The sequence below is a fragment of the Dasypus novemcinctus genome, chromosome 27, assembly GCF_030445035.2.
Source record: "Dasypus novemcinctus isolate mDasNov1 chromosome 27, mDasNov1.1.hap2, whole genome shotgun sequence".
NCBI classification, from domain to species: Eukaryota; Metazoa; Chordata; class Mammalia; order Cingulata; family Dasypodidae; genus Dasypus; species Dasypus novemcinctus.
Genome location: NC_080699.1, coordinates 39,838,230 through 39,863,629, shown reverse-complemented (window position 1 = coordinate 39,863,629; position 25,400 = coordinate 39,838,230). Strand labels below are relative to the sequence as shown.

The 25,400-nt window shown below is 42.5% G+C and overlaps 2 protein-coding genes across 10 annotated transcripts in view; both read left to right on the top strand.

Annotated features, from left to right (window-relative positions):
* Window positions 1–9,068, top strand: part of PRDM10 (PR/SET domain 10) — a 126,858-nt gene extending 117,790 nt beyond the window's left edge. The window contains 2 exon segments of the mRNA XM_058289420.1: window positions 2,119–2,222; window positions 6,007–9,068. Coding sequence (XP_058145403.1) covers window positions 2,119–2,222; window positions 6,007–6,210 — 308 coding nt within the window. The 3' untranslated portion in view covers window positions 6,211–9,068.
* An 848-nt stretch (window positions 9,069–9,916) lies between these two features.
* The window catches only part of NFRKB (nuclear factor related to kappaB binding protein), a 45,157-nt gene continuing 29,673 nt past the window's right edge, over window positions 9,917–25,400 (top strand). For 2 of the 9 annotated variants that reach the window (XM_058289094.2, XM_012529107.4), the window contains exons 1-3: window positions 9,917–10,048; window positions 13,799–13,954; window positions 22,383–22,584. In XM_058289094.2, coding sequence (XP_058145077.1) covers window positions 13,820–13,954; window positions 22,383–22,584 — 337 coding nt within the window. In that variant the 5' untranslated portion in view covers window positions 9,917–10,048; window positions 13,799–13,819. Of the gene's footprint in view, window positions 10,078–13,798; window positions 13,955–22,382; window positions 22,585–25,400 lie in introns of all 9 variants that reach the window. The other 7 variants (XM_004468809.4, XM_004468808.5, XM_058289096.2 and 4 more) reach the window with 7 other exon arrangements.

The following is a 25,400-nucleotide window of genomic DNA, read 5'->3' as shown; positions in this document are numbered from 1 at the left end:
TCAAGTAACAGAGCTAGGAAATGGAGGATTTGAACCCAGGTAATCTGGCCCCAGAGTTTATCGTCTAAACGACCCCGCTGTACTCCCTCTTCTAATAAGATGACCTTTGGCTGAAAGACGTCATCATCTAGTGGAGAAGACAGATGTGGAAGTGGCTGATTCCAAAACCCTGCCATGGAGGCAGTAGCCAGCCGGCTGCCAAAGGTCAGAGTAGTGGTACAGCCTTGGGTTTGGGCTGGAAAGCACGAGACCTTTATCACTGAACATGTGGAAAGAACAAGAGCAGAGGTAACCGTTAGACCTAGAGAGGGGCGCTCGGAGGATCTCTTTTTTTTGGGGGTATCTCATCCTTGTGATGATCCTTGGCCACACCAGGTAGATTTGCTGTGGAGTCAGGCTGAAACTCTACCACTTAGTTATTTTTACAGTCAGTGCTCCTGAATCCTGCTGATCACAGCAAGGGCTGAGTCAAGCCTCTAGGTGGGGAAGACTTGTACTCTTGGTAAACACCAGCAGAGTCTTGATTAATAGACTGGCATGTATACTTAATTTAATTCCTGAAAAAGAAAGTGGAATAATGACGATATCCATGGTAACAGTAATATGAGCTAGCATTCTCACCTAAAGAAAAGATTCTGGAACTGAAATAGTTCATTAGGAAAAATTTCAACATATATAAAAGCAGAGAGAATAGTTTGATGAACTCCATGTGCCTGTGATCTCACTTCAGTAGTTATCAACTCACAGCCAGCCTTGCTTTACCTATACCCCTAGTCATTGTCTCCCTGACCTCCAACTAGATTATTATCCAGACTCATATCGTTTTTATCTATAACTATTTTAGCATGTATCTCTAAAACCAAAGGAATATTTTAAAAGAACACAACTCCAGTACTGTCATCATACTTAAAATTAAATAACAGTAATTCTGTAGTACCATCAAATATCCAGCCAATGCCCATACTTCCGTGATTGTCTCATAAATGTTTTTTTTTAATAGTATGTTCACATTGGGGTTCAAATACAAATAAAGTCAATTGATTATTTCTTTTGACATAATGTTAGTCTATAGGTTCTCTCTTAGTTTTAAATTGCAATTTATGTGTTGAAGGAACTGGCTCATTTGTCCTGAAGAGTTTACCACATTGTAGATTTTGTTGCATCCCTATGTTATTATTTAGTTCTTTTGTCCCTTTTATTTCCCATAGATTGGCAATTAGACCTAGGGGCTGATCAGATTCAGGCTTAGTTTCATTCCTCCCCTCCTTTCATTAGGAGGTACATAACGTTTGGCTTTCTCTTTCAACATTATTATTTCAAAATAATGAGTTGGCTTCCTGGTATTACCCAAGGTGACAAAAAAGGAGAATGCATGTTTTAGCATCATTATGTACTCCTGAATTTCAGTATATTTACTGCTCAAATTATCCCATCTTCGGCCAGTGGGAACCTCCTCAAGGTGGCCCTTGTATCTTTTTCACATGAACCAAGTAGTCTTTCATAAGCATTTTGCATTATTTTGTATGACATGATGTTCTGGGTTCATCCTATACATTTTCTGCCCCAGGTCCGGAATTGGCCATTTTTTTCCCCAAGAAGCCCTTGCTCCTTTTTAATAGAAAATATTACTTATTAAACATCAACTGAGTGCTAGGGTGAACTTTATTTTCAGTGTGCTTTAATAACACGGGTGGTAAAATCAAGTTAGATTAAGTTGTGATTGCTAGGTATAGTGGATACGTTTGTGCCACCCATCCAAATCCAAATTTAAAAGGTAAAAATAATGAGCTCACTGCTAAGTCTTTGTCTAAGTTATTTCAAGTTTGTTTTTTAAAAAAACCTTGAATGTTTGTCTCTATGGGATATTCAAAAGCCACAGTTGGAGGGGATTCATTGATCGTCTCTGATATTTGGCAGTTGTACACTAGCCTTTTCTCATATGATCAGTTCTTATCAGAGATGCTTTCATTAAATCAAGGAATCATATCAGAAGAATCTCAGAGCAAGAAAACCCATGGGAAATATCTCTGGAGAATGTGGCCACTGGGTAGGTATTTGTTTCTACGACTTGTATTAAAATCTGAGGCCACTGACCTTTGGATATTTTCTGTTTTTCAGCATCTGAGATTCAGATGATGACACTTCCCCCAGGTCAGTTTGTGATCACAGATAGTGGTGTGGCAACTCCTGTGACCACCGGCCAAGTCAAGGCGGTCACTCCGGTAAGCCGTGCTGCCTGGTAGGGCTCTCCTGTTCTTCTGTCCACGCACCCTCTCCCTTCCCCTATCTTCTCCTCCCAACCGTCTTAGTTGGCCTGAGCTGCCACCACGAACACCACACAGGACTTTTGGCCCACACAGCAAACCATTGTTGACTTATGGTTTCAGAGGCCAGAAGTCCACAATTAAGATATTGTCTTCCTGATACGCTTGTCCCCCAAAGGCTGCAGCATTCTCGTGCTGGCTGCCGGCGGTCCTTGGGGTACCTTGGCGTTCCCACCACATGGTGATGTCCTCTTCTTTTTCCTCTGCTCCTCTGGGTTTCTTCTGATCTCTTGCTTCTGACTCTTTATAAGGTGTCCAGTAATCTGGAGTGAAACCCACCCTCACATTCAGGTGAACCACTCTTTAATTGAAACTACCACCTGTCCTCTTTACCGTGGCGTCATAGCCACAGGAAGGCAGATGGAGATTAAGAACATGTCTAAACTGCATATACGTAACTCAGACTGTCACACCAGCTCTCCATGTCTTCATGAGAAGTACCTCCCTGCATGCCTGCGACACCCTGTGGTGCTGTGTTGTAAGCCTTTTCCCAGGGTTCTGTCTGTCTTCTCCCAGTAGACTAGGAAGTGCTTGGAAGCTGGGTCTTGGTCTTTATCTCTTTGTCCTCAGTGTCTTGCTCAGAGGCTGGACTATAGCAGATGCTCAACAAATCTACATTTAATTACTAACTATAATAAAACTCCTAGATCTATGTACATGTGCATTCATAATTGACCAACTTTTTATGTGCTTCTTAGAAAGTCTATGACTTTTCAAGATGATTGGTACTCAACTGAGTTGGAAGAGAATAATATAATGAATCCATTAAGAAACTTTTTTTTTTAAGGAGGTACTGGGATCAAAACTTGGGCCTCATGTATGGGAAGCAGGTGCTCAATCACTTGAACTTCATCTGCTCCCAGAGCTATTTTAAATTATTTTAAATAATCCCTAGACCCCAGATGAAAAACATTGCCGTATATATTTATGTATGTGTATGCGTATATATAAAATATAGAGAGAAAGTCGGTCAATTTGAGTCTGTCCCATGTATATTCACTGGATTTTATCCTCACTAGTTTGTTCTGGCTGGCCTCTAAGTTGTTAGAAGACAAGTATGTAAATGTGAATTAAGACAGTTATTCTTAAATGGCTAGCTATAGAAATATTGGGAGTTCCCAAAGAAAGGCTATTTCCCAAGAGTTCTCTGAGTGTGGCAGGGTACTCCAGGGGCCTAGAAACCTGATTTGCTTGCTTCTTGATGCATACTGATCGTTCGCCCCTATTTCTCAGCACACAAACTCACATTAACTAGACTTAGAAGAAATGGCAAGAACTTACTTACAGCCAAAGAGGCTTCCCTCCTCCTGCTACAGAGTCCATGCCCACAAATCCATATAGTCAGGAGGCTCGTGGATGGAGCCCCTGGAACTCAGCGGAGCTCCGGTTGAGAATGTCCCCCTGCCCGCTGGAGGAACAGAGGGAAACCGAGCTGTGAACAGAAGGCCGCTCGGGGAGCACAGGCTCGGAACACAGGCCTCGGGTGCATCAGGGCTGCGTGGCCGGGCCTTTGTTGGAAAGGCTGCTATCTGCATTTTCCTCTGGAACTTTATTTTTTCCTCTGACCCTATAACTAATTAATAACCTGCTGACTGTCACGTTTTTTTTCTTTAAAAATGTTAACAGAACGAAATAGCTAGCTTCCCCCAGCCTATGACGTTTTTATGATCTGAGGGGAAAAAAATGAAAAAAAATAATGTGTGAGTTTCCATCAAGCTAAATATATTCGACATAGGGCCTTTATTCTAAGACTGTGTTCTTGCTATACTTTTTTTTTTTTTTAAAGATTTATTTATTATTTATTTCTCTCCCCTTCCTCCCCTCACCCCCGCCCCAGTTGTCTGTTCTCTGTGTCTATTTGCTGCGTTTTCTTTGTCTGCTTCTGTTGTTGTCAGCGGCACGGGAATCTGTGTTTCTTTTTGTTGCGTCATCTTGTTGTGTAAGCTCACCTGTGGGCGGCGCCATTCCTGGGCAGGCTGCACTTTCTTTTGTGCTGGGCGGCTCTCCTTATGGGGCGCACTCCTTGCTCGTGGGGCTCCCCTACGTGAGGAACACCCCTGCGTGGCACGGAACTCCTTGCGCACATCAGCACTGCGCATGGGCCAGCTCCACATGGGTCAAGGAGGCCCAGGGTTTGAACCTCCCATGTGGTAGGCAGACGCCTTAACCACTGGGCCAAGTCCGCTTCCCTTGCTATGCTTTTGAGTGTTAAAATGTCCCTCATTTGATGCTAGCATTTAAAAATTGACCTTACTGGGTAAAATAAAAATGGGGACCTTTTATTATTAATTATTATTATTATTACTATTACTATTTATGTATGTGGTACCAGGACTTGGGATTGAACCCTGGACCTTGTATGTGGGAGGCTGGCACTCAACCACTGGGCCACATCGGCCCCCCTGGGAGTGAACCCTGGACCTTGTATGTGGGAGGCTGGCACTCAACCACTGAGCCACATCAGCCCCCCTGGGTTGGCTCCCTCATCTGTTTGCTCGTTGTTTGCTCATCGTTTTGTTCATTGTCTCCTCATTTGTTTTTTGCTCATTGTTTGCTCATTGTTTTTGCTCATTGTTTGCTCATTGTTTTTCTCGTTGTTTGCTCATTTGTTTTTTGCTTGTTTGTTTTCTCTTTCTGCTTTTTGTCTGCTTGTTTCTGCGAAGTGCTTTTGCTCATTGTCTGCTTATTGTCTGCTTGTTGTTTGTTTTCTTTAGGAGGCACTTGGAATTGAACCCAGGACCTCCCATGGGGGAGGTGGGCACTCAACTGCTCAAGCACATCCGCTCCTGGGACCTTTTATTATTTTAACCATTGATCTTTTTATATTATTTCTCTCAAATTTTATTGCTGAAAGGGATCTAAGAAATTATTTTTCTAATTTCATCTTTTTGTAAAGGCTGACAGAGGAGATGACTTATCAAAGGTCAAAGGGTGATTAGGGAAAGAGGTAGGAATAGAACCAGGTCTGGGTTTTTTTTTTGTTTGTTTTTTTATATTTTATTTTACTTTTTATTAACTGTTAAAATTTCCCATTTTAACCACATTCCAGTATACAAGTCAGTAATATTGTGCTACCATCACCAACATCTATTACCCCTCCTTTTTCATCTCCTCAAACAGAAAATACTCACCCACTAAGCTCTAACTCCTTCCTGCCTGGCCCGCCTGCCCCTGGTTGACCCTAAACCACCATCTGTCTCTATGAAATTTGGGAGCTACTGATCTCGGCTGCCCATCCACAGGGCCATTCTGCCTCTTTAAGGTGACTTTAAATATCTCTTCTTTGGATCCCTTTCATATTAATCCTAAAATTTAACTGACAGAGTGTAAACTTACTTGCTGAATTTCTAACTTCTTAGGAGCAGCACAATATGCACATGTTCCCTTTGTCACGTAGGTTACCATTATGATGCTAATTTCTGTATCTGAAGTTCTTGATTTACTTGGTCAAAAAACACAACACAGACAACACTGAAGTGCTTCCTGAAATGACCTGTGCAGTCAGTTACTCTGACTGATCTGTTCTCTCGGAAAGGACAGAGATAAAGCACCTGCCTATCTCAGGGTCCCTTTAGAAACATTTTTTTTTTGCCTATTCTCTCCTCCTCTCAGCCCCCACCCGCAACCCCCCCTCTTCGCTTTTGGCCTCAGATGTTTAAAGATCACTTTTCTCCTGCCCTAGGGTCATTATGTGTTATCAGAAAGTCAACCCGACTTGGAGGAAAAGCAAACCTCTGCCCTGTCCAGCGGAGTCCAGGTTCAGCCGTCCACACACAGCGACCCCTTGGACTCCCAGCCAGCCAGCCAACAGCAGACGACACAATACATCATCACGACGACCACCAGCGGGGACGGAGGCAGCGAAGTGCACATTACTAAACCATGACTTCCGTTCCTAGCCTCAGACGGTCACGCGGTAGCTTTTCCCATTCTTCAAGTCCGAGATCTTCTGACACTGAGAACTCTTTTTTTTTTCTCTTCTGGAAACCACAGTTTTGTCATTCATAAGGAGTTTATTTTACCAAGGTCACCTTACCAAATTGGCACTTCGAACCCTAGGGGTCTTCTGCCACGGAATAGAGCTGTTTCCGGCAAAAGTAAATTTCAAGATGGAGAAACTTGGCCTTGCTCTTGAGTTATTTTTATTTTAGTTTTTTTTTTTTTTTAAACATTCTGATGAATCTTACTTTTCCCTTGTGGAAATAGTGGTATATTGTGTTCATATCAGAAATGGAGAAAAGAGGTGCCATATTCATGGTCATTGAACTTCTTCATTCCAAGCCAAAGCCCCAGAAGACAAGTGGCATTTATGGGCATGTATTAGGCCAGAAGGGCTTTATCTTGTGATTTAGAGTTTTCAGTAATTTAACAGAGGGAGACTATTGAATATAAAACTAACCATGATAAACAAAAGTTTGACAAGGAAAAAACTGTCATTTCAATTTTTATTAGTGCTGACTCTTTTTTTTAACTTTTCTTTTCTCTTGGCAAAATGTTGTTGGGCTGTTGGTAAGTTGGGTCAGAACCTTATGTTCTGATAGTTGTTGCTCCGTAAAGGTGGATTCCCTGCAAGAGACCAGGTCCCCTGATGTCAGTGCATTTAACCCCTATTTTAAAACTGTATTTCTCAATCTCTGGTTGTGGCTGTATTAAGAAGAAGATCCTTTACAGGAAAGATGATAAAAACAGTTATATATCTCTCTCTATATATAAGTTAAAAACACTGACATCTTGTTACTGCCTTGCAGGAGCCATTTACCATTCCTTGGTAAAGGGATGAATTCCTTGCTCTTAAAAAGTGTGCATTCAACCCTTGCTCACAGCACTCATTGTATAAGATTTGAGTACTTTTAATGCTGTTGTAAAACGAACATTCTTGAAGGTTGGATGGAAGGTGACCTTCCTTATTTCTTCAGGATACTTTTTTTTTTAAGGAGGTACCAGGAATTGAACCCAAGTCCTCATATATGGGAAGCAGGTGCTCAAACCACTGAGCTATGCCCATTCCTCTTCAGAACACTTTGAACTTTAAACATATTATTATTCCTTCTGGACCTTTTTGTAAGATGACCAACTTCACACTTAGGAGAAAAGTAAAAATAGGTGAGGACCACTTATATTAAGTTAATATAATTATAAGGGATTTGGAAGAAATCCAGTCTTTATGACTATTATACTGTCAGTTGGGAAAGGAAAAACAAATCTGTCCCTGACAGTTTTTCTTATATGTGCTTCTGTTTGGGAGTCTTGCTTGCTATGAATTCAATGGGGGGAAATGATATTTCCCTTCTTTTTACTGTACATTTCAATTGTATGCATAAAACATTGCAGAAACCAGTATGTATTTTAGCCACCTTTTGTGACATAATTCCTAACATGTTTTTTAGAATGATTATTGCATAGTAGAATTTCTGTACTCCAGAACAGAAAGACCTAACTTCATTTCAAATGAAGTCAACTAATTTAATTTACTTACATTTCTGGGTTAAACTGGCTTCATAAATTATAAAACATAGCAGTTTTTAAAAAAGAGAACTTTCTGAATAATAAACAATTCTGTTGAAACAGAACTTCACTAATATATAGCTTTTGCACTTTATTTATGAGACCTCATTCATTTAGTTATCTCTGAAAATTTGAGCATGAAGAGAACTGGAGAAAGTTATGTGGTAAATGTACAGAAACTGAAAATGGACTGTATATCTTCTTTGGTGACAGAGGTAATGTCAATTTTTTTAACAGAAAATACTGACCCTGAGTTACAAAATAGGGGCATGGGGTCACAAAGTCCCATCAATGTACTGATTATATAACCTAATGTGTGTTTACCTAGTCCAGTCTAGAAAGACTTGCTAGGGGAAGTATGTTAGAGTTTCCTGAAGGTCCAGTTTGAATTTTCATAACTTTTTGTTTTTATAACTTAGGTTTGGCCCTGTTGAGTCCTTTTTAATTTGAACCAGTGAGGTATGCTCCCTCCTCCTCCTCTACCAGGAATAATTTATTGATTAAAATGCAAAACTATCATTGAATGGAATGTTCGTTTTATGCCAGTTATTTCAAGTCTTAAAATACACAGAGAGAAATATTGTGGAAGGACCTCTTTGTTTCTTTTTCTTCTGGGGCTCCCCTCGCCCCTTTATGTGGAATAAGCAAAGACCCTAAAACTAGTATGAACATTATTAACCAGGGATGCGGGTGGTGGTCAAGCCAGATAACCTGGCTCTAAGATCACGTGTTCTGCACCTTCATCCCAAGGTGGTGGATTTTCAGGACTGGGATTTGAAGAGCTGGGAGATTATAAGCCATCTGAAGACCCAATTTGGATAAAATGTATGAAGCCAGTGCTTATACTGTGGCCTCTCTCAGGACACATTGGCACTGTAGAACTTCATTCAGTGCAGTGTGATAATTTTGAATAGGTCACAATAAAGATTTTACATTTTTATTGTTTGATTTGTGTCCACATAAGTAGACATTTCATCATGTAAAATTCCGGCTGGAAAATCCTGTTGTTTTGATCTCATTGAATTGTTTCCTAACTTGGAATTATCCTTTCAAAAGCTCTTCAGATACCTAGGGCTCAAAAGCACTTCATGAGATGCTGAAGCTGACCACTGGTTGAAACTGTTGACCCTGTCCTGTTATTTAAATGTGAACATTTATTGTACATTCAGTGAGTTATAGTGTTAATAGTCTTGTGCTACCCATCAGGTGTAAAAATTAATAAATATTTTTTTTAATAAACATGTTCTGTGTGTGTGTGAAGCTGCAACTGAGATGGTTAATTTTTTTAAAATTACAATTTACAGCGTTTTGCCTCTTGGGCACACTAGAGTCTGGTCGCAGACCCAAGATAAGGGAATTTCCCGGGTGATCACTATGGAATGATATTCTTCTGTCATTTACACTGTGTTGTCTAACAGGAACTGAAGGCATAATCGGAGCCAGTAGTGGAACAGAAATTGGGTTTTATTTGGAAACAGCTACTTTGCAACCAGGGAAGAACAGGTCCTAACCTATTAGCTTGAACGGAGAGAAATGAGGATGATTCCGCACGGCTGATGAGAGCAGCTGTAGAATAAATAGTTCGAAGCTGTTCTACGTAAAGCTTTAGTGAATACGGAAAAAGGAACCAGATGCTTACAAAAGGAACCCTGCCGAGTTTCATTTAAAATGCATTTCTTTCATATGTTTACTTTCTTGCTCGGCGTCGAGGCCTAGGGGCCCAGAGGGAGGCGTGAGTACAGACTGCGGGTCTGAGCTCAGCCTTATTCAAGCCCCCCGAAACCCCCACTTTCCTCGGCTGTAAGGTGGGGGTGATGTGGTGCGGTTCACACGGTCGTGGAACAAATAAAGCGCTTAGTATCATGCCCGCTGCGCAGCGTGCTCTGCACACGTTAGGAATAAAATTTCATTCACTCCCTCCTGGACTCTGGAGCCTCAATTCACCGCCAGGCAAGACCACTAGGACACCGCAACCGCCCTCCACAGTCCCCGACGCGCCAACAGCAGCCCCCACCCGGGGCGCGGCCCCGCCCCATCGGCGCCGCCCCGCCCCCGGCGCTCCAAAGCCCCGCCCCGCGCGGTCCCGCCCCTTCCGCCGCCGGATCCCGCAGCGTACGCGCGCACAGAGACGCCTCGCGAGAGCGAGCGCGTCCGAGAGCCCGCGGCGGCCTGAGGAACGCAAGCGGGTTGGGGGGGGCGGTCCTGCTCCCGCGCCTCAGGTGAAGGCGGTCCCCGGGCGGCGATAGGGGTGAGGAGTCCCCGGGGGGCGTCAGGAGGGAGTGGCTGGGTGTCCGAGGGTTGCGGCCCCGGTGGGCGTCGGGCGCGCAGGGCGCGGGGCGGGCGGGAGTTAGGGGTAGGCACGGTGTGGGGGAGGGGCCGGGGGCGGTCGGGGTGCGGTTTAGGGGACGCGACCCGGGCCTTGGGCTGGAGCGGGTCGGTGCGGGGCGGGGGGTGGGATTTGCCGCAGCGGGGGTTGCTGGAGGAGGAGCCGGGGACTTAGCCTCTGCGTGGGGAGGGTCCAGGTCGTTGCCCTGGTTCTGAGGCAAGGCCATTGGGAGAGCAAAGAGGTCCAGGGCGCCACAAGACAGAAATTATTGGCTTCTGGGCTTCCGACCCTCTGGCAGGCTGCCTGGTTTTTGTGTTTTGAGGCCCTCTTCAGAATCGTGGCAGGGCAAAGTTTGTCACTTCAATAGACTAAATTTAACTAGACTTCCACCCGAATTGAAGAAACTTGTGAACAAGTTGGGTAAACACAGGTGATGCTCCCAAAAGTTGGAGAGGACACTGCAGTTACTAGCTTCTATATCAAGGTTTTGTTAAACTCATATGCCATGTGCTTTCTCATCTGCTTGAGTTATTTAGGTGCCAGGAGTACTCAGGATGTTGTAATTTTACCTTGTGCTGCAGAATAATAGGGCAAAGTTGCCTGGGGACCGGCCAGCTGCCTTGATCCAACAGTAATCTGGCTGTGTCTTTTCATAGATCTGAAATCTATCCCAGATAGCTTGGAATAATATAGAGTAAAGGTGCTTTATTTTAGAAGTAGTGTTAGAGGTCTACTGAGAGTTTTGGGAATGAGAAGTATCTACATTAAGTAGCATACACTGTCACTTATCTGGAGATTATTCATTGTAGAGTTTCTGAATTTGAAAGGAGTGGAGAGGATCTGGTCTAACCTTCCCCCTCCGCCCCCCCCCCCCCTTATTTTACAGAAATTGATCCCTGGTAAGGAATATTTTCCTAAGGTCACTAAGAATTAATGGCAAACCTGGGCTGGGAGTCTGGTGTTTTGACTCCAGTCCATTTTTCTTTCCATTTTTCTGTGCTTGTCCATACATTTGGTAGGAATAGGAACTAGAGAGAATGGATTCTGTAAATGTTCATGGAACAATGGAGTTCAGGGTGCTAGTTGTCTTGTTAGCGTCATTCAGTCTTGTGCCTCAGCTTTACTCCCAGGTCCAGCCATCAGCCTTGTGAGATGCTCTCAGAAAACAATGTTCTGTTATTGTTGTTGATGTGCTCGTTCATTTTCAAACATTTGTCTTTTTCTCCTTAAATTCTTATCTAGTTTTAAAAAAGTTTTGTTGTAACATGTATATAACACAGAATATCCCATTTTAACCATTTTTTTTAAACATTAAAAAAAAAATCAACCCCAGATGGTTCCCTCATTTGTTTGCCCATTGTTTTTTTTGTTGTTTGCACTTGTTGCTCGTTGTCTCTTTTTCCTTTAAGAGGCACTGGGATCTAAACTGGAACCTCCCATGTGAGGTGGGCGCTCAATTGCTTGAGCCACATCCACTCCCACTGTTTTAACCATTTTTAAGTATACAGTTCAGTGGCATTAATGAACATTCATAATGTGCTGCTGTCATCACTGCGCATTCCAAAACTTTGTCATTGTCCCATACAGAAGCTCTGTGTCCATTAGGCAATAACTCTTCAATCCCTCTACCCCTGGCTCCTAGTAACCTCTAATCTACTTTTCCTATGAATTTGAATATTCTAGTTGTTTCATATAAGTGGAATCATATAATAGTTGCCATTTTGCATCTGGCTTATTTCACTTAGCATCGTGTTTTCAAGGTTCATCCAAGTCATTGCACAAATCAGGACTTAATTCCTCTTTATGGCTGAATAAAATCCCATTTTATGGATAGACCACATTTTGTTTATCCATTCATCTCTTTTTTTTTTTTTTTTTAAGATTTATTTATTTATTTAATTTCCCCCCCTCCCCTGGTTGTCTGTTCTTGGTGTCTATTTGCTGCGTCTTGTTTCTTTGTCCGCTTCTGTTGTCGTCAGCGGCACGGGAAGTGTGGGCGGCGCCATTCCTGGGCAGGCTGCTCTTTCTTTTCACGCTGGGCGGCTTTCCTCACGGGCGCACTCCTTGCGCGTGGGGCACGCGGGGGACACCCTTGCGTGGCACGGCACTCCTTGCGCGCATCAGCACTGCGCATGGCCAGCTCCACATGGGTCAAGGAGGCCCGGGGTTTGAACCGCGGACCTCCCATATGGTAGACGGACGCCCTAACCACTGGGCCAAAGTCCGTTTCCCTATCCATTCATCTCTTGATGGACACCTGGGTTGCTCCTACCTTTTGGCTATTGTGAATAATGCTGCTCTGAACATGGGTGTATGAAAATATTTTAATATTTACTTTTCTGAAGTAATGTAATGTTATAAAATTACTTGTTTATAAAGATCCAATGTCGTTAGCCCAACTAAAGGCAAACTGGCTCTTCTCTTTACTGGTTGTCATGGCCAGATGCTTGGTGCTTCAGGAGTTTATATGGACTAAGAAGGTTGTATTAAGAAACTTCCTTTTCACGACTTAAATTGAGAGTTTTTACAGAAGGTATTGTATATAGCACAAAGAACATGGGTTTGCGGTCAGGCCTACCTGAATTTCAGTCCTACCTCTAGGGTTGGACAAATTGCTTACCTACATTGATCCTTAGTTTTATTTTTTGTTTTTTTTTTAAAGATTTATTTCTTTATTTAATTTCCCCCCCCCCTCCACTGGTTGTCTGTTCTTGGTGTCTATTTGCTGCGTCTTGTTTCTTTGTTCGCTTCTGTTGTCGTCAGCGGCACGGGAAGTGTGGGCGGCGCCATTCCTGGGCAGGCTGCTCTTTCTTTTCACGCTGGGCGGCTTTCCTCACGGGCGCACTCCTTGCGCGTGGGGCTCCCCCACGCGGGGGACACCCTTGCGTGGCAAGGCACTCCTTGCGCGCATCAGCACTGCGCATGGCCAGCTCCACACGGGTCAAGGAGGCCCGGGGTTTGAACCGCGGACCTCCCATGTGGTAGACGGACGCCCTAACCACTGGGCCAAAGTCCGTTTCCCGATCCTTAGTTTTATTATCTGTAGAATGCTTATAATAACCTATCTTGCTGAGTTGTAAGAACTAAATGAGATAGTACATATAAAGGGCCTGGAATTTAGTAGGTGCTCATGAAATATAACTGTTATTGCTGTCATTTCTAGTGTCTTAGTTTTATTAATGAGTCCATACGGATTTTCAGTGAACTTTGTTTTGTTTTGTGAAAGAACAAATTAATTGCTAAAAAATAATTGTTAAAAAATTATGTTGTAGTAGAGATTATTGAGCTGGGAAGTCCAAATTATGGTTTCTGTTTATCATCTAATCTCTGTATCTCATTTTTCTCATCTGTTAAAATAAAACATAATAAATTTATGAATTTATCAATTACTATAGGAATATTCTGAGAAACAAGAGACCTGCCAGATGAGATAAGGAAATTCACATGGGAATGCAGAGATGGAAGGGAGGGAGAAAAGCTGTTTAGCTGTAGTTTGGATATAAGGAAGATGAGAATAGGCTAGAGATTGTTGAGATGGAATATTTTCTGGGACAGAATATTTTCTGGAGGTGTGTTGAATTCAGCCAGACTTCTGTGATTTCTGCCTTGTTGTCTCAAAGTATGATCGAATATATTTGTCTAGAGTACCTGTGGGGAATAAAAAATGGATTCCTTGGATCATATGTTGACGGACCCCCTGGAACTGGGTGCCTGTGGAGATGGCCATGGCTCTCGCATTATGGAGGACTGCCTGCTGGGGGGCACCAGGGTCAGTCTGCCTGAGGACCTGCTGGAGGATGTAAGTTGTAAACCTTGTATGTCTTCCTTTCTGTCATCTTTCCCCTAGGAGTGATTGTAAACTTTTGCCACTCTGCAAGTTTCCAGTCTTTTGTGTTCCCTTCTGTTTGATTTTCTGTGTTGTAGCCAGCATGATCTCTATCTCTTTTTTTTTTTTTTTTTTTTTTTTTTTTTTTTATTAGTTTTTTTTGTTTTTTTTTTTTTAATTTTTTTTTTTATTGACTTTGTAATAATATTACATTAAAAATATATATGTGAGGTCCCATTCAACCCCACCCCCCCCACCCCCCCTCTCCCCCCCCCCCCCAACAACACTCGTTCCCATCATCATGACACATCCATTGGATTTGGTAAGTACATCTTTGGGCACCTCTGCACCTCATATACATTGGTTCACATCATGGCCCATACTCTCCTCTATTTATCATGTAGGCCCTGTGAGGATTTACAATGTCCGGTGATTACCTCTGAAGCACCATCCAGGGCAGCTCCATGTCCCGAAGACGCCTCCACCTCTCATCTCTTCCTGCCTTTCCCCATACCCTTTGTCCATTATGTCCACTTTTCCCAATCCAATGCCACCTCTTCTATGTGGACACTGGATTGGTTGTGTCCATTGCACCTTTATGTCAAGAGGAGGCTCAGATTCCACCTGGATGCTGGATGCAATCCTCCCATTTTCAGTTGTAATCACTCTAGGCTCCATGGTGTGGTGGTTGTCCTTCACCTCCATCTTAGCTGAGTGTGGTAAGTCCAATAAATCAGATTGTAGGTGCTGGAGTCTGTTGAGGCTCAGGATCTGGCTATCACATTGTCAGTCCAGAGATTCAAATCCCCTAAATATATCTTAAACCCCAACATTAACTGCACCTCCAGCACATTAGCATGAAAGTCTTATGAAGGGAGATCCCATCTGAGTCCAGATTCATCACACATAAACACCATTTCCAAAGAGGGGCCATCTGCCCTGGTAGTTAACCCCATCGGCCATGACCATAACTCCCATGGGTCTCTTTAGCCCTCAAAGGAACCAATATCTGGGGGTTGTATCTGCTTTATCTGTCTCTCTGACTCTGCTCAGTTGTGCATGAGGGCAAACCTTCTGCCAGCCTCCAGACTCTTTTTTAGAAACTCGTAGCCATATAAACTCATTTCTCCTTTCCATTTCCCCCTTACTTTAGGTCAAACAGCATTTTAAAGTCATGGTATTTTATGTAGACATGGATATTCTGCTGATCCGCATTGAACCTTCCGTATAAGGTCATTTTCCAGTTGCATCATCAGTTGGTAGTTGATAGTGGTCCCTCGTTGCCAGGGAGGCTCATCCCCGGGTGTCATGTCCCACGCTGGGGGGAAGGCATTGCATTTACATGCTGAGTTTGGCTTCGAGACTGGCCACATTTGAGTAACATGAAGGCTGACAGAAGGAAATTCCCAGGCACAAAGTTGCTCTAGGCCTTGTTATTATTTTGGGTTTATCAGCTCACAAGCATAGTCATTAGTATCAGGGGCTCACTGTTGAACCCTCACTCCCTCCCGGTCCCCACCACTGTACCTGGGAGACTGTCGCTGCTCCCCTAGGGACCACGACAGAGCACCACTGGCCGGGAACCCAGTACCCCCCCTACTGTGGTTTTTAATTGTTGCCACTATGAGTATATCCAAACATTACCATGCACCCTGGACATATGTTCTGTACAGCTCCCTGTCAGTCATATATCATCTGTCATTGGTATCCCATACCAGTATCCCTCCATTGCCATTGTTGAAACACTCTGTGATCCAGAACTCCCCGAAATTTGAAGCCCAATATAATGTCATGGTCCCTTACTAGGGAATGGCATATAGCGATGAGTTTAAAGGATAGATAAAGAACTTGGATAAAGTTAGATAAAGAACTTAGATAAAGAATGTTGACTTGAAAAAATTTCCACATCCTATTTTTTCCCCCCCCCCCCCTAATTATTCAGCTTTTCTTCACAGGAGTCCTAGACCACAGCAATGTATATATATAATATACAGCACTCCCACACATCCACCAGAAAACCTTTTCCCTTCCACAGTGATACTCTTATGCCCTATTCATATCATATTTACTTAAAGTGATGTACAGAGTCTGAGACATTAGCTTTCTAACAAGGTGACATCTGTATTTACATTATGGTGCATACTTTAGGATACACAGTTCTTTACATTTTTAGTTATCCTATGTTTTACATTATGGTTTACATTATCAGTCTGTCATCTCCTATATGTTATGGTGTAATATTACATGTTTTATATCCATCCTTGTGTACTCTCAAGAAACTCCTCTCTTACCCCCCATTTACTTTGGTTCCACACATTTAACGTCCATTTTCCCTTCCACCTTAGTGCCCTCAGTGATAGCCAACCTCCGTTTCCTGAGGAGCCACTTCCAGAGATAGATGGAATAGTGTTCAGGGCCTAACTTGCTCAACTGCCCCAATGCCCAGGGAGCCACCCTTTCTCTCGAGGGATACATTTCCCTCTATTGGATGGCATTAGTCCTCCCCAGGATGTGGGTCCACCCCCACTCTCACTACTTGGGTTTCTACCCCATGGTGTCACCCACTCTGGCAGAATGAGCATTTAGACATTCCCCAGGAGCCCGTCCTGCATCAGACCCTCCCCTCCGAGCATTCTAAACAGGTAACCCTCTTTATTATATTTTGATATGATTTTCTCGGCATTTTACTCTCCACCAACACCTGACCCTCTCCTGGTTCGTATGCTACCCCTCCCTCCCCCCACTTTTGGGCAACGTTACCCACCCGTCCCTCCCCAGCCACCCTCAAACCCGCAAAGCCCCAAGCAAAGGCAACCCCTTGCCCCCCTTTTATCTCTTCTTTGTGTTCATACTTACCACCATCTCGTCTTAAATTCCACCCCTGCAGACATCGGCTCATATCCTTCCTCCACCCTCCGATTTCCTGCAAGCCTATCGTTCAGTCTCTTGCTATCTAGGGCAGCTTGTTTATTTCATATCATTGAGGTCATGTAGTATTTGTCCTTCAATGTCTGGGTTGCTTCACTCAACATAAGGTTCTCAAGATTCATCCATGTTATCACATGTGTTTGTAGTGTGTTTGTTCTTACAGCCGAGTAGTATTCCATTGTGTGTATATACCACATTTTATTGATCCACTCGTCTGTTGATGGGCATTTGGGTTGATTCCAACTTTTGGCAATAGTGAACAATGCTGCTATGAACATTGGTGTACATATATTGGTTTGTGTTCTTGTTTTCAGTTCTGCTGGGTATATTCCCAGCAGTGGTATTGCTGGGTCATATGGCAAATCTATGGCTAGTTTTTTGAGAAACCGCCATACTGTTCTCCAGAATGGTTGGATCCTTCTGCATTCCCACCAGCAGTGGATGAGTGTTCCCCTTCCTTCACATCCTCTCCAGCACTTGTATTCTTCTGTTTTTTTCATAGCTGCCAATCTTATGGGTGTAAGATGGTATCTCATTGTGGTTTTGATTTGCATTTCCCTGATAGCTAGAGATTTGGAACATTTTTTCATGTGCTTTCTTGCCATTTGTATTTCTTCTTCGGAGAAGTGTCTGTTTAAGTCTTTTTCCCATTTTTTAAATGGATTGTTTATCTTTTTATTTTCAAGATGTAGGAGTTCTTTATATATGCAATCTATCTCTTTTTTAAGTGTGAAGTCTGCTTAATATTCTGACTAAGGAAAAAACTATGAGCTACATTCTGCTTGTTTAATAACATGTCAAAGTAATTTTGGAATGGGATATCAGGACTTTTTTTTTTTTTAGTTTTCAAAAACTAATCAAGATAGTTTTGGGTTTTGTTTTTTCTATTTTTTTTTTTTTTTTAAGATAACTAGATTATACAAGTGTCATGTAAAAAATATAGGGTATTCCCATATGCCCCATTCCCCATACTTCCCGCATTTTCCCATATTGACAATATCCATCATTAGTTAGGTAAATTTATTGCTATGGAAGAACACACTTTGGAGCATTGGCACTAAGCATGGATTAAAGTTTACATTGGAGCTCACACTCTCTCCCACCCAATTCTGTATGGCAAAATATACAGTGGCATGCATCCGTCTTTGCAGTGTCATTCAGGACAATTCCCAAGTCCCTAAAATGCCCCATATTGCACGTTTTTCCCTCTCCCTGCCCTCAGAATCTCCAGTGGCCACTGCCTCCACATCAGTGATATAATTTCTTCCATTGCTAGAATCATAGTAAGTCTATAGTAGAATACCAGTAAGTCTACTTTATCCATCATTCATTCCCCAATCCTGAGGATTCTGGGATGATGATGTCCACTCCACCTCTAATTGAGAGGGGGCTGCAATCCCATAGGGTGGAAGGATGGGACTCTTCTGCATGTAGTTGCAGGCTCTCTTGGTTCCTTGGTATAGTAGCTGTCCAACATCACCTCCTTGTTAGTTGTCCTGGGTGAGTCCAGTGAACTGGAGAGTAGGTGTGACAACTCTGTTGAGATTCACGGCCCACCTGGCACATGAATATCCCAAAGATTTAAGTCTCTTGGACCTGCAGCTACCAACTCTAGTGCTAATTATAGGTTCAAATAGGACAGAAGAGCCATATGTAGGGAAACTACAACTGGGTCCAACTCTGTCACACTGGAGAGCATAAATTCCAAAGTAGGGCCAACTGGCAAGGCATCAAATTCCTGTGCTATCTGCCCTGACTATAGTGTCTGATGTCTCCAGAGCCCTCAGGAGTCCCACTATTTGGGATGGTATCTACTTTGGCAGTCAGTGAGATTCTTCTGAGACCTGCATAAGTGTAACTTCTGGAATGACCTCCCAACTCACTTTGAATTCTTTTACTTTATAAACTCATTTGTCTTTACCTTTTCCCCCTTTTGGTCAAGGTCTTTTTCAGTTGCATTGCTAGTTGGTGCTTGGTGGTAATCCCTTGGTGCCAGGGAGGCTGATTCCTGGGAGTCATGTCCCATGTGGGGGGGCGGGAGAGAGGGGAAGGTAATGTATTTATATGCCAAGATCTGCTTAGAGAGAAACCACATTTGAGCAACAAGGAGGCTTCCAGGAGGCAACTCTTAGGCACCCTATAATAATAAGCTAAGTTTCAATTTCAGGAGTAAAGGTTCATACAGTGAACCATCCTCCTTCACTAGTCATTTCCCCTGTACTCCGGGGATTCTTGCTAATCCACTGGAGAATGTGGCAGAGCTCCCTAGAGTGGAAATTTGATATTTCAGGCCTATTTTTTTTTTATTTTTTTATTTTTTATTGACTTTGTAATAATATTACATTAAAAATATATATGTGAGGTCCCATTCAACCCCATCCCCCCACCCCCCCTCTCCCCCCCCCAACAACACTCGTTCCCATCATCATGACACATCCATTGGATTTTGTAAGTACATCTTTGGGCACCTCTGCACCTCATATACATTGGTTCACATCATAGCCCATACTCTCCTCCATTCCATCCAGTGGGCCCTGTGAGGATTTACAATGTCCGGTGATTGCCTCTGAAGTACCATCCAGGGCAGCTCCATGTCCCAAAGACGCCTCCACCTCTCATCTCTTCCTGCCTTTCCCCATACCCTTCGTCCACTATGTCCACTTTTCCCATTCCAATGCCACCTCTTCTATGTGGACATTGGATTGGTTGTGTCCATTGCACCTCTATGTCAAGAGGAGGGTCAGATTCCACCTGGATGCTGGATGCAATCCTCCCATTTTCAGTTGTAATCACTCTAGGCTCCATGGTGTGGTGGTTGTCCTTCTTCAACTCCATCTTAGCTGAGTGTGGTAAGTCCATTAAATCAGATTGTAGGTGCTGGAGTCTGTTGAGGCTCAGGATCTGGCTATCACATTGTCAGTCCAGAGATTCAAATCCCCTAAATATATCTTAAACCCCAACATTAACTGCACCTCCAGCACATTGGCATGAAAGTCTTATGAAGGGAGATCCCATCTGAGTCCAGATTCATCACACATAAACACCATTTCCAAAGAGGGGCCATCTGCCCTGGTAGTTAACCCCATCGGCCATGACCATAACTCCCGTGGGTCTCTTTAGCCCTCAAAGGAACCAATATCTGGGGGTTGTATCTGCTTTATCTGTCTCTCTGACTCTGCTCAGTTGTGCATGAGGGCAAACCTTCTGCCAGCCTCCAGACTCTTTTTTAGAAACTCGTAGCCATATAAACTCATTTCTCCTTTCCATTTCCCCCTTACTTTAGGTCAAACAGCATTTTAAAGTCATGGTATTTTATGTAGACATGGATATTCTGCTGATCCGCATTGAACCTTCCGTATAAGGTCATTTTCCAGTTGCATCATCAGTTGGTAGTTGATAGTGGTCCCTCGTTGCCAGGGAGGCTCATCCCCGGGTGTCATGTCCCGCGCTGGGGGGAAGGCATTGCATTTACATGCTGAGTTTGGCTTCGAGACTGGCCACATTTGAGTAACATGAAGGCTGACAGGAGGAAATTCCCAGGCACAAAGTTGTTCTAGGCCTTGTTCTTATTTTGGGTTTATCAGCTCACAAGCATAGTCATTAGCATCAGGGGCTCACTGTTGAACCCTCACTCCCTCCTGGTCCCCGCCACTGTACCTGGGAGACTGTCGCTGCTCCCCTAGGGACCACGACAGAGCACCACTGCAGGCCTATTTTTAAGTAGATAATTTTCAGCATTTAAAAAATTGTATGTCTTAAGAGCAGAATTATGTTTGTGTTTATATTAAAATGGTTACTAGTGTTGTATATCATTAGACAAAATCCAGATACATTTTCTCCATATTGGTGAGCCTTTAGTCAAAATTAATAGTCCAAGCCCTGGGATAGGATGCCAGACTGCTCTTGGCCATGGTCGTCAGCAGGGTGTGTGATTATCCTCATTATTAAGGTGGCTGCCATCTATCAAGTGCTCATTGTGTGCTGAATGGGCACTGTGTATGCTACACCACTTATTTGTTTGGTTTATTTGGACACATTTCAAACATGAAGACAGGTATAGAGCATAATATAGCAAACACTCATCTGTATCGCTTCCAGTTTTGGAAGATAATTTCATTTAGTCACATCTTCTTGAGACTTTGCTATGTCAAACATTATAGATAAAATTAAAGTTTTCCTTGTGCCCTTATCTAATCCTCCCTTCTCCCCTTAAAACTGTACTGAAGTTGGGACATATCCTTCCCATCTGTATTTTCTGTGTGTACTCTTTCAAATAAATCTCCATGTCATTCATTCAGTAAGCAAATAACTTTAAGTATGTACTCTGTCAGATACTGTGTTAGATACTAGAATACAGTAGTATGGAAAAAAAAACGGGGGGGTTTGCAGGGGAAGACCCTTTACCTCAATCCAGGGATGCTTTTAACCCTTGGGTGCAGAAATAACCTGAAAGGTGGCTAGACTTCTGAGTTTTCTCCTGCAGAACTCTTTAGGTAGCTCTACATTGCCTTAGGATAAAGTCACAGTTACTTAGCCTGTTTACAAGTCCCTTGCTACTCTCTCTACTTTCTTCTGCCTCCCCTTTCCCTCCCTGACTATTCTCCAGCCAAACATTGTCTGAGCTCTTTTTGTAATTAAAAAAGTGACACGTATCACACATTAGAAGTGTGTATACAGTGTACATATATAGAGTTTAAACAATAGTGGAGAGATGAACACCCACCCAGCCAGAGCCAAGGTTAGGAAGTAGAACATTACAGATGCCAATTGAGCCCCCTGTGTACACCTCATCTCATCCCTCTCCTTCCCCCCTCCCAGGTAACTGTTACCTTTCTTTTATTTTAATTATTCTTTTGTTTTTATGGTTTCACTTGGTGGATTTTTTTTTTAACCCCTGTCATCCAATGTCTTTTTCCTTTCCTTATCTCAGTACTATCTTAAATGTCACTTCCTCTGCTGGGCATTCTCTGACATCTTAAGTCTGGGATGTGTGCTTCTCCTATGTGCTTCTAGACACAGCAACACTTACTGTACAACATTGTAATTGCTTGTTTAGTTGTTCCCCCTGTAGGCAATATATATGTCAATTTAGCTTAATACTTGGCCCAGAGATGATACTCAGTATATAATTATTAAGTTGAAATTGAACTCTGTCTTTTCTTTTCACTCTAGCTGATGACTTCAGCTCCTTAAGTTCTCTCCTCCCTCACTAGCTTTTTCCAGCCACTCAGTATAAGCTGAGTTCAGATGTCTATTCTTATGCCCTTGTTGGCAAAGATGGCTACCAAATTGGATTCTCTACTAGGAATTTTCCTCTGCACTGTTATGTACTGTTGGGTATAAGATTTTATATGTAGTCTTTACTAATCTTACTGATCTCTAAGTTTTGAGAATTGAGTATGGATCATTGGAATTTTCATTTGATACAAAAACTTAAAAACATGTTTTCTCCCACTTTTCCTAATTCTCCTAGCCTGAGATATTCTTTGATGTAGTCAGCCTCTCAACATGGCAAGAAGTCTTAAGTGACTCTCAGCGCAAACACCTTCAGCAATTTTTGCCTCACTATCCTGAAGACGGTATTGAGCAGCAGAACCAGCTTATCCTCTCCCTGTTCAGCGGGGAAAACTTCCGCTTCGGAAACCCTCTGCAGATTGCTCAGAAGCTTTTCCGAGGTCTGTAGCATGGCATTCTTTTTTTGAAGGAGTTGGGGAGTGGGGAACATTCACCTTTGCGGATATGCCCTTCATTTTATTTTATTTTCATGTGCATATACGGACTCAGCAAAGAGTAGTAATTGCATACAACATTTTGCTGCCTTGCCACTCTTTTTTTTTTAAATAAAATTTTATTGACTTATAGTGCATAGAAATAAGTACATTATAAAGTGCTCTATATATAAAATAATTACTTTATACTTTACTTGGTAACTATACACAACACCAAATTTGGTAACTGCACAACACAACATGTCCCATTTAAACCACTATCATGTATGCAATTCATTGATACTAATGACACTGACAGTGTTTTGCTGCAAATATCACCATCCCTTACCAAAAACTTTTCATCATCCCAAACAGAAACTGCACCTGTCAAGTGATAATTCACCATTCCCCTGTTCACCCCCCCATCTTGGGTAGCTTGTAATCCATTTTCTGTCTCTCTGTACTTGCTTATTCTGGGTATTTCATATAAGTGAGACCATATGGTATTTGTCCTTCCAGTCTGATGTCTGACTTATTTTGCTCAACATCATATCTTTAAGGGTCATCCATGTTGTCGCATGTATCAGAACTTCATGCTTTCTAATGGCTGAATAATATTCCATTGCGTGAAGATTTCAAATTTTATCTACCTGCTGATGGACACTTGGGTTGCTTCTACCTTTTGGCTATTGTGAATAATGCTGCCATGAACATTGGTGTACAAATATCTGTTTCAGTCCCTGCCTTCAATTCTTTCAGGTATATACTTAGAAGTGGAATTGAGGGGTCACATGGTAATTTTTTTAACATTTTGAAGAACCACCAAACTTTTCCACGGTAGCTGCACCATTTTACATTCCTACCAGCAATGCATGAGGATTCATATTTCTCTACATTCTCTCCAACACTCATTTCCCATTTTTTAAATAATAGACATCCTAGGGAGTATACAGTGTTTTTTATATGAACTCAACTGTGTAACCTCAGATTAAGAAGTAGGGAATTAGTACCACCCCACAAGTACTCTTTGCAATTAAAAAACTTCTTTAACATTTTGCCATTTGCTGTATTGCGCGTGTGCTTTCTCTCTCTCTCTCTCTCAAACACACACACAGACTTTTTATTTACTGCAGAAAACATACTTGATCACCTAGTACTTCAACCCTTAGGCACAAGGGCATTCTCCCACGTAACCTCAAACCTATTATCATACCCATTAACATTGGACAAATAATATTTATAATAGATGGTTCATATTTAAATTTTCTCAGTTGTGCCCCAAATTTATTTTATAATTATCCATTTTTCCTTTTAAATCCAGGCTCCATTCAAGGCGCATGCATTGTGATTGGGTCCTTGAATTTAGAACTATCTGCCTTTTTTTTTTCTTTTTTTTTCTTTCAGGGTACTGACATTTTTGAAGACTCTCAAGACACCTTGAGTTGTAAAATGTCCCATTTTCTAGGGATTTTGTCTCCTTGTTTCTTAATGATTAGATTCAGGTTAACTGTTTTTGGCAAGCACACTCTGTGTGAGACATTCAGTCTTCCTGTTGTGTCCACTCAGAAGGTGCATGGTGTACAGTGTGTTCTGTCATTGGTAATGCCAGGTTTGACCACTTGGCTAAGTGGTGCCTGCCAGACTTCTTGATTTTAAGGTTACCTTTTTTTTCTTTATAATTAGGCAATCTGTGGGGTGATATTTTGGGGCCAGTGATAATCCTCTTTTTCCAAAGCCTTGTTTTACCCAGTGGGTTTAGCGTTCATTGGTGGTCCTTTCCTGAATCAGTTATTATGTTGGGGATGGCAAAATGGTTTGGGACCAGTCTTACATTAGAGTTCCCTCTTCCCCTCTCCTTTTCTAGTATACTTTGCCTTGCCTGGAGGCCCTGGAAGGATTGCATATCTTCTGAAATTTTGAGTTTTGTTCAGCAGGATGTCCTGATAATTGGTGAATATGCAGGGGCAGGCTTACATCATAGCTTTCCTTGTTTCCAGGGTCCACAGGGAGCCTCCCCACTTCGATGAGTCAGTTTAAAGAGGAATTGCACTCTATAGTTGGCCAAGCTTATTTCACTGGAGTCATTTCCTCAGGCAGAATAAGAACCAGCTCTTCTGGTGGAGCAGAGGTGAGGGAAACCTGGTTGGGCTTAGAAGCATTATGTAATGGACCTAAATAATGTTAGCATGGTGAATTAGGCTAGCATATTTTCCCCTAACACAATATGGTAGTGTGGTAAGGAGAGTCGAGGCAGGCTTTACATGTTTTACTCTGACCAGTGTCATACTACAGTTCTGGTGTTTCAAAGAAAACTGCATTACCATGGTTGTATAGTTACGTCTTAACTGAGTTATTCTGGCTTTCTGGCATTCTTTTACTCTTGGTTCTCTCTCCTGATTTGTTTTAAGTATTCACATTTTCCTTCAGTTCCAAATGCTTATCAAACGCCCTTGCCTCCTATTTCATAAAGAAAAGACTTTATTGGTCATAAACGCCTTCAAATTTCTTTCCTCAATCCCTACCCCAACTTACTATATTCATTTCCATTCTGGCCTACATTTCTTGTTTCAGAGGAAGGTTTCCCCCCTCCCCCCGCTCTTGATCCTTTCATCTTTTGCCACCTCTGGGATCTTGTTTTCTTATTTAACTTTTCTCTCTCCCCTGTGTGTTCACTCCACTTGTTCTTTTTCTGAGTCCTCATATTTGAGGTTCATGGGCCTAATGCTAAAAAAAAAAGTCTTTAACCACCTGACTTCTTTTCTTTATCCTTGCAACCAAGCTTC